The 14,219-nt window shown below is 43.9% G+C and overlaps 1 protein-coding gene across 2 annotated transcripts; it reads right to left on the reverse strand.

The window, feature by feature from the left end:
* Positions 1–377: 377 nt before the first annotated feature.
* On the reverse strand, positions 378–12,918 carry LOC135512694 (caytaxin-like). 2 transcript variants are annotated; one of them, XM_064934976.1, is made up of 13 exons: positions 12,707–12,918; positions 10,612–10,711; positions 8,658–8,716; positions 8,172–8,393; positions 6,121–6,294; positions 5,783–5,885; positions 4,924–5,055; positions 4,558–4,644; positions 4,098–4,196; positions 3,734–3,769; positions 3,520–3,582; positions 2,154–2,223; positions 378–1,599 (listed from the first exon to the last, which is right to left on the reverse strand). In XM_064934976.1, the coding sequence occupies exons 2-12, from the start codon at positions 10,686–10,688 to the stop codon at positions 2,190–2,192; spliced, it is 1,086 nt and encodes a 361-aa protein (XP_064791048.1). In that variant the 5' UTR covers positions 10,689–10,711; positions 12,707–12,918; the 3' UTR covers positions 378–1,599; positions 2,154–2,189. The 2 variants fall into 2 exon arrangements, with proteins under 2 accessions (XP_064791048.1, XP_064791047.1); XM_064934975.1 differs by having other exon boundaries at positions 8,172–8,423.
* Between the last annotated feature and the right edge of the window lie 1,301 nt (positions 12,919–14,219).

The raw sequence follows: 14,219 nt of genomic DNA on the forward strand, positions 1-14,219 counted from the left end.
TACAAATGTTTGGAAGCCATTTTCTTACTTTGTCCATTGAATATCAATCACCTCTAGTCTAGCCCGTCGCCATCCACAAACCTGTCCACAGAAAATGACTTCTGTTATGTTTTATATTTATCAAGGTATCATTTGAATTTGGATGGCACTTCAGAAAGAGACATTTTTGATTATCATACTTGTCTAGACGGGTTGACAAGTTACCAACAAATACAATGCATGATATTGATTGTACTACAGTATACTTGTACAAAAATTAGAAGAGCACACAAAAATCCATCTTGAGTTACATATTAGGAAGGCAACCTGTCCCCAAATATACACATCTAGATGTTATGCTCACAATTTAATGGCAATCAAATTCTATAGTGCAAAACATGTATGTATGTAATTTTTACAAAAATAAAAACTCTTAACACTTCCTCCCCTCTACCACCCAGTAGGTAAGTATCCAATAGAAGATTGACCATTAGGCGACTGGTCCATAATCCAATAGGACATCTGAAGGTACATTACATGCTGACAACATGTTAGCATGCTTTGACTGCACCCACAACACAGCATGATACAGAAATGATACCATTAAGTCACAACATCAATGACTGAAAAACTTAAATGAAATGCAGTCCTCTTGGCATTACAGTCAAAACAGCACATTTCCTGTTCTTACTTTTCAGTGGGCCCCCATATTAATGTACAGACAAGAATCCTGAGGCACATCAGAATGTAAGGTACATGGGTTGGTTAGTTGGGCACTGAATGATCCCCGGACCAATCTGGGTATATGAAACACGATGACATCCAAATTATTAATGCAAAACAGTTGATCAAAAATAAAGCCTGTACTCGGACAAATGATGAGGCTAAAATGAAGCAAAGGTGAAGGCATCCGATGTCTCGCAAAGCATTCCAGTCTACATCTAAATGTTCCAGGGCTAGAATAGCGCTAATGGGTGAAATGATGCCACAGCACACCAATGCTGAGCACTAAGGGGCATTGCCTGACTCTCTGTTCCTCCTCCCTTCTTCCTCTCAGTAACTAGACCTGGCAGAGCCCTCGGTGCAGCTCCTAGGACACACCATCCAAAACTGTCTGTATACAGTAGTTAACACATACTCAAGTCTAGTTTACCATTGTCCCTGCAAGAGCCTCCAACACAAAACTGTAAAAGGTCTGGTTACCTGCCTGCCTCTGACACCTTACACCATTTATGTCCGGTGGAACATTTTCTACAATATTCATGTTATTTTTTCTTACATCTTGACTTAGGCAAAAGTTTCGCAGTGTCATCTATATTTGAAATGGATACACAACCCAGGGTGGTGACTGGGGGCGGCGTTTAAAAGTAACTACTTTCAGCGGTCGTAAAATGATGTAACATGGAGTTGTATAGTCCCCAGAACAGACAATTCCCTTGAATGTCCTGATGGAATCAGTTGGCAACCTAAGAACAACTGAGGAGTGTGTTGGGGAGTTTAATATCTTGATGGAAAAATCTTCAGCTTGATATTTATAGATTAGGAAATATTCTTAGACTTGTAGGACTTCATGTTTCTTCTTATAAACACAGTTTTCATGCTCCAAACTTCTTTCAACAACTGCACAGATGATACAAGACACCGTCATTAAGAAGCAGGTTAATGATATAAAAACTTCCACAAGAATACACTTTTCAAAACAGCAGACCAGGTTCACAGAGCAGTTCATTTAATACAGCTGACCTTATTGTAACATGAGTGAGGCTGCGACATGCCTGACCTCTTGACCCCTGAAAGTCCCTTGATGACACAGTAAGACACACACACATTCCTGACACACTCACCCATTAGGCCTGGCTGGCAGCACTTGACCGGGCATTCCTGTACAATAGCACTGAGGACTGGCTGGGTCTGATTCTTAAATGTCTGAGCAGGTGGACATTACGTAACAGTAGACATTCAAATGGTGCTGGTGGTTTCAACATCTGTTTAAGTGGTTAAATGGCCTGACCTCAGAATGATATCTTAGAACTCATTCAATAGGATCTCTATGGGCCTGACTCCTGCCACAGGCTGCCAGTGGATACCGTATGCACAATGTACATTGTATTTATGAGTGCAGTGTCACCTTGTTGTCAGTGTGAGAAGAGCAGTAGTGTTGTGTCCTTCCTTACCATGGTATGAGATGAATAAAGAGGAGCAGGTCCCTTTCAGATTCCTTGCCCTGTGATCATTGACTTGGGCCTGCAAATGACATGAGTATGAATAAATAAATGTCTCTGTGACTTTGTTTCCTGCTATACTGCTGTTGAGAGGTAATAGTGCTCGACAATGGCCATGTTGACTGCTGCTTGATCTATACCAGGTACCCTACATTACCAAAAGTATGTGGACACCTGCTCGTCAAAAGTCTCATTCCAAAATCATGGGCATTCATATGGTGTTGGTCCTCCCTTTTCTGCTATAACAGCCTCTACTCTTCTGGGAAGGCTTTCCACTAGATGTTGGAACATTGCTGCAGGCACTTCCATTCAGCCACAAGCGCATTAGTGAGGTCGGGCGATTAGGCCGGGCTCACAGTCGGTGTGCCAATTCATCCCAAAGGTGTTCAATGGGGTTGAGATTAGGGCTCTGGGCAGGCCAGTCAAGTTCTTCCACACAATCTCGACAAACAATTTCTGTACGGATCTCGCTTTGTGCACGGGGGCATTGTCATACTTAAATAGGAAAGGGCCTTCCCCAAACTGTTGCCACAAAGTTGGAAGCACAGAATCATCTAGAATGTCATTGTATGCTGTAGCGTTAAGATTTCCCTTCACTGGAACTAAGGGCCCTAGCAACCCCAGACCATTATTTTTCCCCCTCCAAACTTTACAGTTGGCACTATGCCCCTGAAGGTAGCTTTCGTCTGTTGGAAATCCAGAGGATTTCCACTGCTCCAGAGTCCAATGGCGGCGAGCTTCACACCACTCCAGCAGACGCTTGGCATTGCACATGGTGATCTTAGGCTAATGTGTGCCATGGAAAACCATTTCATGAAGCTCCCGACAAACAGCTACTGTGCTGACGTTGCTTCCAGAGGCCGTTCAAAACTCGGTAGTGAGTGTTGCAACCGAGGACAGATGATTTTTACACGCTACACGCTTCAGCACTCCCCGTTCCCATTCTGTGAGCTTTTGTGGCCTACTACTTCGCGGCTGAGCCGTTGTTGCTCCTAGACGTTTCCCATTCACAATAACAGCACGTAGTTGAACGGGGCAGCTCTAGCAGGGCAGGAGTTTGATGAACTGACATGTTGGAAAGGTGTTGTCCCATGATAGTGCCACGTTGAAAGTCACTGAGCTCTTCGGTAAGGCCATTACACTGCCAATGTTTGTCTATGGGGACCTGTCAGCAACACCCGTTGCCAAATCCACTAATTTGAAGGGGTGTCAACATACCCTATATATACAAAAGTATCTCCAACCCTGGTCCTGGAGAGCTTTAAGATATCCGGCTATCACGCACAGGCCGTTATAGTGTAGCTGTCTGCTCCCTTACCTCTCTGCCTTGGCTGAAGAAGACGCGTGTGGGTTTGGCTGTTCCTGCTGTTCCTGCTCCATCCTGTACAGGCAGAGGGAAACAACACTTGAATTAAAGTTTGATGAATGAATTGACTGAGGATACAGCATGGATCACCCCTGATTGAGTATGAGCATGGCATGTATTCCTGGTTAATTCAATCTAAAAAATAAATATGTAAATGTGTTTTTACCTTTCTTTCCGAGCTCTGATCCTCTCCTCCTCAAATCTGTAAAAAGAAAAGATTAAGATCCCTTTTCTGATCCAAGTCCTTTTCCAAGATTGAAATACAGATACAATCTTACATCTATTTTTTTGGCTGACATACCAAATGAACATAAATTCCCATTTGAAAACTTTTTGATATTCAAATGTGTTCTTCTATGATTTATTTACTGCCTCAGAGTCTCTACCAGGCATCCGTGTCTATTCACAGAGGGGAAAATTATTAGCTTGCAAGTTTACATCATTTATTAATCTGCAAATCACTGCAGGTCAGTGAATGATGGTGAGAGTCTTCAGCTTAGTTACCCCCCATAGTGGTTGATGATACTTACTGCACCACACACTCCGGGACCTGCACATGTTCCATGGGGACTATCTCTGCCAGCTCATCCAGACTATGCACATACTGGATCTTATTCATAAACTTCACACTGCAAATAAGAACATGATAAAAACAACCAGTTATGTTGGTTTTATGTGGACAACTATTAGTTATCCATCACAGTGGCGATATGTAGCATAACTGTATTATGAAAAAACTTTTGTATCATTTCAGACAGAAGTTTTGAAAGTGCTGCTAATGAGCCAAAAGTGGTCCCAGTTGTGTGTACTACGTCATCAAATTGTGTACTACATCATCCATTTCGTATGATATGTTACGTCATGCAAAATAGCGATTCAAATAGCGATTCACATATGTTACGAATCCAATTCATACTATATGTTACAAATGTGTTATGTTTTAAGATCCTGGAGTACCCCTTTAACATGATGTTGTTGTTCTGTGGTCACCTGATAAAAGGCCTAGATATGGCCAGCACAGTGCGGATGAACCAGGTGGGGTGGGCGATGACCAGAGACTTCAGGTTCTTCCTCAGCCTTCAGGGACAACAGAAATAAATAGTTGAAATAAGGCAATATATACATACATTCATCTGATAGTGCTGGAAGACTCTATCAAGCAGCCTACCGTAGTATGAGTCAATCCTCACTTCCCATTGACTGCCAGTAGCAGTGACAAGCTCAATTACTCCCCATTAGTTTCTCCTTAGAGTCAGTCAACATTTGTGTTATGCACATCCATCCTATGCTGACAGTATGAATGATTGCATTATCCATGCTGTCTTGCAGTGGTGTATACGATATAAATAGTCTTACCTCCTATCAATCATCTGATAGCATTTCTTCAGCCATCCTATGCCCGGCATCTTGCCCCGCGGTGTGGCTCCATTCATGTAAATGATCAAATAGTCCTCAGCAACCAGCATTTCTAGACTGCTGACCACATACCTGAGATGGCAATGAGGAAGGGAAAAATATTGAGGTTTATTTTATTGCTACCGTGGCAAGCACTAATGAAATCTCGAGTTCCCATTTTCTGTCACGTTCTTTCAAAATCGAACCCAGAAGCAGACCAGGACAAGGAGAGTAGGAAGAAGGTGAGTATTTATTTACAAGTGAATATGAATGGGTAGATATATCCAGGTGGCGTAGCGGGCAGCGGTGGTGAGTTGATGGGAGTAAATAGGTGGATCCAATGGGGTAGCGGAATTCTCCGGCGACCAGGCGGGAATAGGGTAAATGATCCGGGTGAGTAATGTTTATGGCTAACGATCCGGCAGGGAATGGATGTCAGGTCAGAGCTTTTGAAGGGGATAGGTGATGATCAGGACAGGTGTGCAGATTACTGATGGGATACAGGTGCGGGTGAACATCGATCTCCCAACAAGCTAATACGCCCGTCAACCAGACAGGGTGCGTTCCAGGACACCGGAAACACACTCCAGGACAGATACACAGGCAAACACAGACTCAGGAAGCGGGATTCGTGACATTTTCTGGCAGCATAAATCTTCACTACAAAATGATTGCGTGATGTATGACATGATCTCTCTGATTTCAATGATAGCATACCAGGCGTGATGACCTAGTTTTAAATATCACTCTGTGGTAGTTGGGCATTTGTGCCTCTTGCCATAAATCAGTATCTCTGCAATTTGTAAATCCAGTAACTCACAGGAAGAGGTTCTCCATGATGTAGTGGTAATCTGCACAGCTGCTGTCGGGCAGGTAGCAGGCTGAGAACACTATGATGGCATTCAGACCCTCGCCATAGTAACCTGCAGAGGGAGAGAAGAGCGACAGTTGACATGGCCTGTAAGTTCATCCCGTTTGTGTCAATTACCTGGATGCAGAACCATCAATATACAGACATATACCGACGTAAACTCAGTTTGAGATTGAATGGGCACCATGTTGGCACCAAAGGTTCTATGACAATTCAATTCTAATTAGTTGAACTATGTATACAGTGTATCTATGGCTCTGGCTGGATGCTGTTGGTTGGATACTGACCCCCATGGGTGATGACGCGGAGGTACGGCCTGATGACCTGCATGTCGATGCGGTGCTCCTGCTCCCCAATGATCACCGTCCTCCACAGGCGCCCGTTTCCCCCCGTCCCATCAGCACCATCCTCCTCTTCTCCGTCACCAGGCCCCGCTTTGGCGTTGGCCACTGGCGTGTCATCTGGATGTACATAGTGAAAAGTTTGAAGGTGTTTATGCTGTAATGTGAAGTGGGTTAAAAACAAAGGTATTTCTATTAGTGAGACATAATGGATGTGTTTTATGTCATCCACCTTTGTCTCTTCAGTATTTTAGCTGCTGTGTTCTGTTCAGCTGTAGTCTGATAGCATGGACTTTTTACTACGCAGCTATTTACACCGAACAAAAATATAAATGCATAAACAATTTCAAAGATTTTACTGAGTCACAGCTCATTTAAGGAAATCAGTCAATTGAAATAAACTCATTAGGCCCTAATCTATGGATTTCACATGACTGGTAATACAGATATCATTCTGTTGGTCACAGAGACTGTACCTTTAAAAAAAAAAAGTAGGGTCGTGTATCTGGTGTGTCAGTATCGGGTTTGACCACCATTTGCCTCATGCAGTGTGACATATCTTTTTGCATAGAGTTGATCAGACTGTGGATTGTTGTCCCACTCCTGTTCGATGGCTGTGCGAAGTTGCTGGATATTGACGGGAACTGGAACCCACTGTTGTACATCTCCATGCAGAGCATCCCAATCATGCTCAATGGGTGGCAATTCTGGTGAGTATGCAGGCCAAGGAAGAACTGGGACATTTTCAGCTTCCAGGAATTGCATACAGGTCCTTGTGACATGGGGACGTGCATTATCATGCTGAAACATGAGGTGATGGCGGACGGATGAATGGCACGGAAATGGGCCTCAGGATCTTACATTTACATTTAAGTCATTTAGCAGACGCTCTTATCCAGAGCGACTTACAAATCTTGTCACGGTATCTCTGTGCATTCAAATTGCCATCGATAAAATGCAATTGTGTTTGTTGTCCGTAGCTTATGCCTGCCCATACCATAACCCCACCGCCACCATGGGGCACTCGGTTCACAACGTTTACATCAGCAAACCGCTCGCCCACACAACGCCATACACACTGTCAGCCATCTGCCTGGTACAGTTGAAACTGGGATTCATCCGTGAAGAGCACACTTCTCCAATGTGTCAGTGGCCATCGAAAGTGAGCATTTGGCCACTGAAGTCGGTTACGACGCCGAACTGCAGTTCGGGCAAGACCCTGGTGAGGATGACGAGCACGCAGGTGAGCTTACCTGAGACGGTTTCTAACAGTTTGTGGAAACCCACAGTTTCATCAGCTGTCTGGGTGGCTGGTCTCAGATGATCCCGTAGGTAAAGAAGCCGGGTGTGGAGGTCCTGGGCTGGCGTGGTTACTCGTGGTCTGCAGTTGTGAGACCAGTTGGACGTACTGCCAAATTCTCTAAAACAACGTTGGAGGCGGCTTATAGTAGAGAAATTAACATTAAATTATCTGGCAACAGCTCTGGTGAACATTCCTGCAGTCAGCATGCCAATTACACACCCTCAAAACTTGAGATATCTGTGGAATTGTGTTGTGTGACAAAACTGCACATTCTAGAGTGGCCTTTTATTGTCCCCAGCACAAGGTGCACCTGTGTAATGATCATGCTGTTTAATCCGCTTCTTGATATGCCACACCTGTCAGGTGGATGGATTGTCTTGTCAAAGGAGAAATGCTCACTAACAGGGATTTAAACAAATTTGTGCACAACATTTTTGAAAAAATAAGCTTTTTGTGTGAATAGAACATTCCTGGGATCTTTTATTTCAGCTCATGAAACATGTGACCAACACTTTACATGTTGCATTTATATTTTTGTTCAATATATCGAGCCAGAGTGGGTGCCAGACCGTGTCTGCGCTAGCTACGTACATCTTGCCAAACAACAAGTTGTCTAAAGCACACAGACTGGCACCAAGGCTACCAGGCTGGCACCAGGGCTTCCATTATTCCACGCCGCATGAGCTCTACCTACCTTCCCATTCCAGCTCGTTGCCGTTGGTGATGAACTCCAGGGAGTCGTTGTCGTCTGGGGTCTCGATGTCGTCCACATTGATGTCCAGGTCGTCGGGCGTATCCAAGAAGTCGTCAGACAGCAGGGAACCCTCGCTGTGGTCCAGGGACAGGTTCATGTCCGGGGCCAATAATGTACGCCGCTTACGATGGGTGGACCCTCCTCCACTTCCGCCTCCTCCAACTGCATTAACATTCAGAGAGTTGGGAGGAGCTGTGACAGAGGAGGTGAGACTTATTAGCTACTAATAGTGTACACACATGACATCAAGTTGAATTCACGGGTGCAGGGTCCAGAAAGTAGCATGTGAGATGAGGCTCATTGTTAGAAAGTAATACTGTATATTAAGCTAAAGCGGCTTATACTATATCAAATGTGTTAACTTTACCAAACCAAAAACATCTATCTTATGCCAGACAGGTGAGGTGTTATTTCAATTACACTTACAGGCTCGGTCATCGGTGAGACCACAGGAAGACTCCATGTCACCGTCCTCAGGAAGTGGTCTGAAAATCAACACAGAGAGCCCATCATTCTGTCAGGGCCACAGCCACACACAATAGCATGACATGAGCAAACACTAAAGCCAGCCAGCCTGACTCAAATAAACCAAACCCCAAATAGTCCTGGAAGCACACTAGTACATCACCACATCATTGCAGCTGGTGCAAAATTAACACATGCCAATGATCATGTCAGTGGGGTTGTCAGTGATCTGGCTCAGCACCACAAAGGGAGCACAGAGAGAGGAGGCAGGGTGGTAATTAGCATCTCCCCAGGGAGCTCTTTAGATTATAGACCTGCCACGGTGTGCGATGTGGGGAGGGAGGTAGAGGCGGTGGTATGTCAACAAACCTTATTCACTGTGCAGGGGAGGCAGACACACCGTTAGGTTACCCCTTAACACGTGGTGTAATTTCCCTTGTCACTTCCTGTAACGTGAAACCAGGAGGAGGACATGGAGGAGGTGGGGAATGAAAGGTATAATACAGGGGGGAAATGTCAACAGCAACCAAATACCAAGAGGCACTGGGGAAATATAAAGTATACAGCGCCACTGTGCTCCACTGCTGCCTAATACTAAACCATCCTTTCAACCTAACATCCCAGGGAGGACAGACAGTCTATAACAGTGTTGCCAAATCAACATGACCGGCAATAACAAATGACAAGGGCATCCGTTACACTGCATGGTGTCCGATCTAGCATCTCTGAGGCGTCCCACTGCTATAACCACTGGCAAGCTTCCATTGTTCAAATAACCAGTTTCCTACAATAATGACACCATGAGAAAGAAATGAAATAGGAATTATGTCTAACAGAGGGTATGATAATCCAAAATGTCAAGCAGTCAGGCCATATTCTTCTCCTATATGATGATGAGGGCTAAGATATCAAGAGCTCCTGCTTACCTTATCAAAAATTAGGATGGATTCAAAGACGGTCCAGGCAACTATTTGATTTTACAGCACAGGATCCTAGAATATTATGCATGCCCTTTTCTCAGTCGATCATAGGGAGCCTCAGGCACATCATCATTCAGAGCCTAATGATACATATACTTATTTTATCTTCCTCCTTTTCCTTAATGCTGATCTGCCACCATTTTCCTGGTGATGCTGTGTTGTTGACTGGCTGCTGCGTCACATGACGCTACCCACTACCATTTAAGGAGAGAGCTGCACCTGCTCCCTGTCTCCGCTCCCTCAGATGGAGAGAGACAGGAGGAGGCTCCTTGCTGTCAGAATGCTCTCTCTTTGCCTTTCTTCTTCACACTCCTTTAATTTCACACTGAGCAATTATCTGATCTCTCTGCGTCTCGCAATGACAATAAAGAGGAAAGTCCTGCTTAAATCCAGTCCTCTTTGTAATTATTCAGTGCTTGGAGGACAATTATAATTTTTGTTTAAATTCTGTATAGATCCAGTGTTTGTGAATGTTTACGGCACATGTTATTGTCATGTGGCTACTGCAATCAATGTCAGAGGTTGATTTCAGTAGATGGGGTATCTGCTAGGTATTCCAGGCTATAATTACACCAGCTGCACAGGGTTAGCTCACTGGGAAATCCTCAAGCAAATTATACTGGAGCAGATTATAGTCCAACAACAAACATCACTGCGGGCATGAGATATTGTCATCTACCAGTTGTGGTGGGAAAAAAACACACAGAGTATCATTCTAAAGTGTATTACTGTGTGCTTATTCTTGCAAGTACAATGTAACAAATAGTGTAACCTTTGTTGTTACACTGTAGGCTGTATAGTGTACTTACTGATGGATTACTGCTGTCAGTATAATGTTATGGTGAGTTATTACAATACTTTTTACACAGTATTGGACTCTGCAGGACTAAAGGACCCTGTAAAGTAAAGCATCATCAAAGTCGTCTGACACCCACCTGGGGAAGTCTTCGTCCTGCCACTCATCTTTACATTCCATGTTATCCATTCGTAGTGTCGCCTCTGTGGTGCCCATCCCATGGAAGGGAGGGGAGGAGCCTGGGGCACACAGACATAGACAGACCATACATAATTAACCAACCAACAATAATCAATCACAGATGGGGTGAGTTCCATCCTGTTACAAGGGAGCGCTTTGAGCATTGGAAATGATATGTAGATCCAATTTATCCCTATCACCATTATCATTGGCATAATCAAATTATAGCCTCCGGCTATAAGCGGGATCAAACCAAATCAATCCCATCCTCAGGTATGAAGCATAAATGGCAATAAGCCCATGTCTTGTGTAACACAGAGAATTCCTCCGTTATAAAACAGAGAATGCATTTATACAAGAGGAACAATGGTACAGTTATTAGCATTTTATTTAATTCATTAGTATTTATCATTTCATTTGAGAAACTGAATCCAGGTCACGAGGCGTATATCCCCATGTGTAGCATGAGAGGAGCATGTGACTGAGGTCCCCTTGCTCCTTCCCTCAAAGTCAGTCACAATTAAGGAATTTCGTAGCTGGAATCCAAGAGGCCAGGAGAAATCAACTCTTAATCCCCCCTCATCAGCTACTAATCCTCAGCGCAGTTGCCACCTTTTTGATGTGTTCTGGTTTATCCTGTCTGACACAAGTTTAAAGAGACAGTTCTACAGCTTAATAATCCTGGCTCCAGATACCTCAAGCTGGGTTGACATCATGTTAGTCAGTGCACCGTATTGTAATCACTCACATTCTGTTTTTGAGGGAAATGTGTGACTTGGGTTTCAGTTTTCGTTACCATCATCGGCTACATTGATTAAGAAAGAGACACTAATATTATTCAAAATCAGATTCAACCTCAGTATAAAATATACTGTGTATGGTTCACTGCATGTGACTGATTGTGTTTAATTGAACTAAATTACTCCTCTATTTGTACCTCTTCACTCATGTGGAAAATCAACAGAGCCAACTGAAGTGTACTGAGCGGCTTAGGTTCCCCAGGTCAGCTGTGGAAATAATTATAAAAACAGATACACTCAGGGAGGGCTCCGAAAGTACATTACCTGCCTGTGGGTGTGGATAAGTGGCAATACTATCTTTGAGAATTCACCTAACATAGACACAGCAAAATAAATAAGGCGATCAGAACATGATTTGCAAGGCAATGTCCTACACACATCAAAATGTTCACATGATTGTTTCCATCAGGTTGTTGCCCGGCAATACTGTTAGATGCATTGTAAGAAGTGTTTTGTAAGGTCAACCTCTATACAGAATGTATACTGTACAGCGACATCATATCCACTCCGAGAGGGTGTAGAGCAGTGTACTGTATCCCGAAGGGAAAAGCAGCATACTATAAGACCCCAGCCATAACCCACAAGAGAAGCTGCTTGTATTCCATGTCACTTCGATTGAGCATGCAACTGTGAGCCTTATTGTGTGACCAGAACAATTTGCATACCATACACCCAATAAACGCATAAACCCAACTGTGTGTGCCTAGTGAAGTGATACAGTATCCAAACTATAATTTGTCAAATGAAGAGAGGGCTGGCATGTTATGAATATGGAGGGAAGAAGAAAAGCCCACCAGCATGAGAGGTAATGAAAGTAATCAATTGCCTGCATCTTTCATTTTCCAAACACTATGGATTGTTTTGCATCCTAACACTTGAATAAGTTAATACATTGACAATCCAATGACAGTACTACAGTTCTGGAGGGCATACCAATGGAGGCTATATCTGTAGGCAGGAAGGTATTCAGGATGCTGCCATGACGAGGAATAACAGCAGTGTGGGAAAACTCGACAAAAGACTTGAATCACATCTGCAGTCTGCATGTGCAAGGAAAATGCAAAAGCTGAATACAATGGAAATCGACAGTCTTTCTTTGTCATCTAATCCTATAGATTTGTATCGTATATAAGAGTTAACATATTCATGAGCTACTATACATTTACCACACACACACACACACACACACACACACACACACACTGTATGAGGAGTCTAATAAATAGTAGAGGAAGAAATCAAAGGCGTACTCACATGGACAGTAAAAGATCCCTTGAATCACTGCTGTCCGTCCCTCCTTTGCGTCCTCCCTCCTTATTCACTGATGTAGAGATTGGACAGCTAGGAATTGAAGTCCTTCAGACCAGGGTCAATGCATGGGTCTTGTGAGTTGCCCCCCTTGTCGTCCCGTGTCAGGCAGCAGCAGCAGGTGTCTGAATATAGGGGGCAGCTTTGTTCCCCCCCTGCCTCCCTCCACTTCTGTTGGGGAAGGAGGGTGTGAAAGAGACTGGCCCTGAAGACTGAAGTGACAGGCTCCTTTAGAGCTCCACCCTGCCCTTTTAATTCGAAGGAATCAGTGCTGTTATCATGATAACTGTTTCTGGTTGTCTACTCTGCCCATGTATTTCTGTCTAGACTCTATAAATCTAAATCTCTAAATTATGAGAATCTCTCATCTCTCCATCCCATAATAGCGTGTACATCAGCGCCAATTCCTCTTCAGTAGTTATACTGTACTTTCCTCTCTGCTCATGTTGGTTTAATCCAGTCCATGCTGGTATAACTGTCCTGTTCATATCTGCCTGTTTATACTAAAAACACCACCTACATATCAAGTCTCCCTTTGTGTTTTTACTCCATGAACTGCTGTGAATGGTCCTCTATGCCCACTGTTTCCTGGCAACAGCATCTCTCTCTCTCTCTCCACACTCAACACATCACCACCCCACCCACCCCCTACCCATACACAGACACTAACTTATTCAGCCTCCCTTGCGCACTTCAGTTCTCCACCAATCATATCCCCCATTCATCCACAAATTTCTCACCCGCTGCTTATGCTCCACCCATTCCTGTCCTCCTTTCTCCATTCTCCCCTTTTCCTGCCCAGCTGCAGGAGTGGACTTCCCCTCTGTCGAGCAATCTGCCCTAGACAGCAGTGTCGGTGGCAGGCGGCCATGCAATGCCAGTGGGACACACCAGAAGGGCTTATATGTGGCACTTGTCTGACCAACAATACACGCTTCATTTGCCACTAGCTTAATTTTCCACTAGGACGGGTGCGTCGGGATGGACTCTGCACAGCTTGAAAAGTTTTTAAACAGAATATAAATGTTCAGTAGGCTATACCTAGGATTATATGGATTTGAACTGAAATTGATACTTTGTAGATATCGTTTCAAACGACGAAATATTAATTGTGTCAGCACCTCGAGTTAAATCAATAGATGTCTATAACTAACCCAAGATAGTTCATCTCTCTCGTTTACAGTGTGAGCAAAGGAAGCATAGTGGGCAGAACAAGCAAGGAGGTGGGCAAAGCCAAGCACGGAGCAAGCAAGATCGTATTGGCTCGTGGTAGCATATATTTTCATATTTCCGATAGGGAACGCCTACTCTTTAGTGCGCGTGTGCACAAACTCAGTCAGCATTGCATTCATTCTAAGCAACGCGACTTTGGCAAAGCGTGAAGTTTATAAAACTTTACTGTGTTCGTAACATATTCTAGTTTTGGGAACATATATTTTTTGATCCGATGTTTCATCAA

Source organism: Oncorhynchus masou, chromosome 24 (genome assembly GCF_036934945.1).
Source record: "Oncorhynchus masou masou isolate Uvic2021 chromosome 24, UVic_Omas_1.1, whole genome shotgun sequence".
Taxonomy (NCBI): domain Eukaryota; kingdom Metazoa; phylum Chordata; class Actinopteri; order Salmoniformes; family Salmonidae; genus Oncorhynchus; species Oncorhynchus masou.

Bases quoted from the DNA above. Each gene is read 5' to 3' on its own strand.
- LOC135512694 (XM_064934975.1), bottom strand. From the start codon at position 10,688: ATGGGCACCACAGAGGCGACACTACGAATGGATAACATGGAATGTAAA. The intron at 8,717-10,611 runs GTGGGTGTCAGA...GTTGATTTTCAG, and splicing joins CAGGACGAAGACTTCCCCAG to ACCACTTCCTGAGGACGGTG. The intron at 3,583-3,733 runs GTAAAAACACAT...CTGCCTGTACAG, and splicing joins ATCAGAGCTCGGAAAGAAAG to GATGGAGCAGGAACAGCAGG.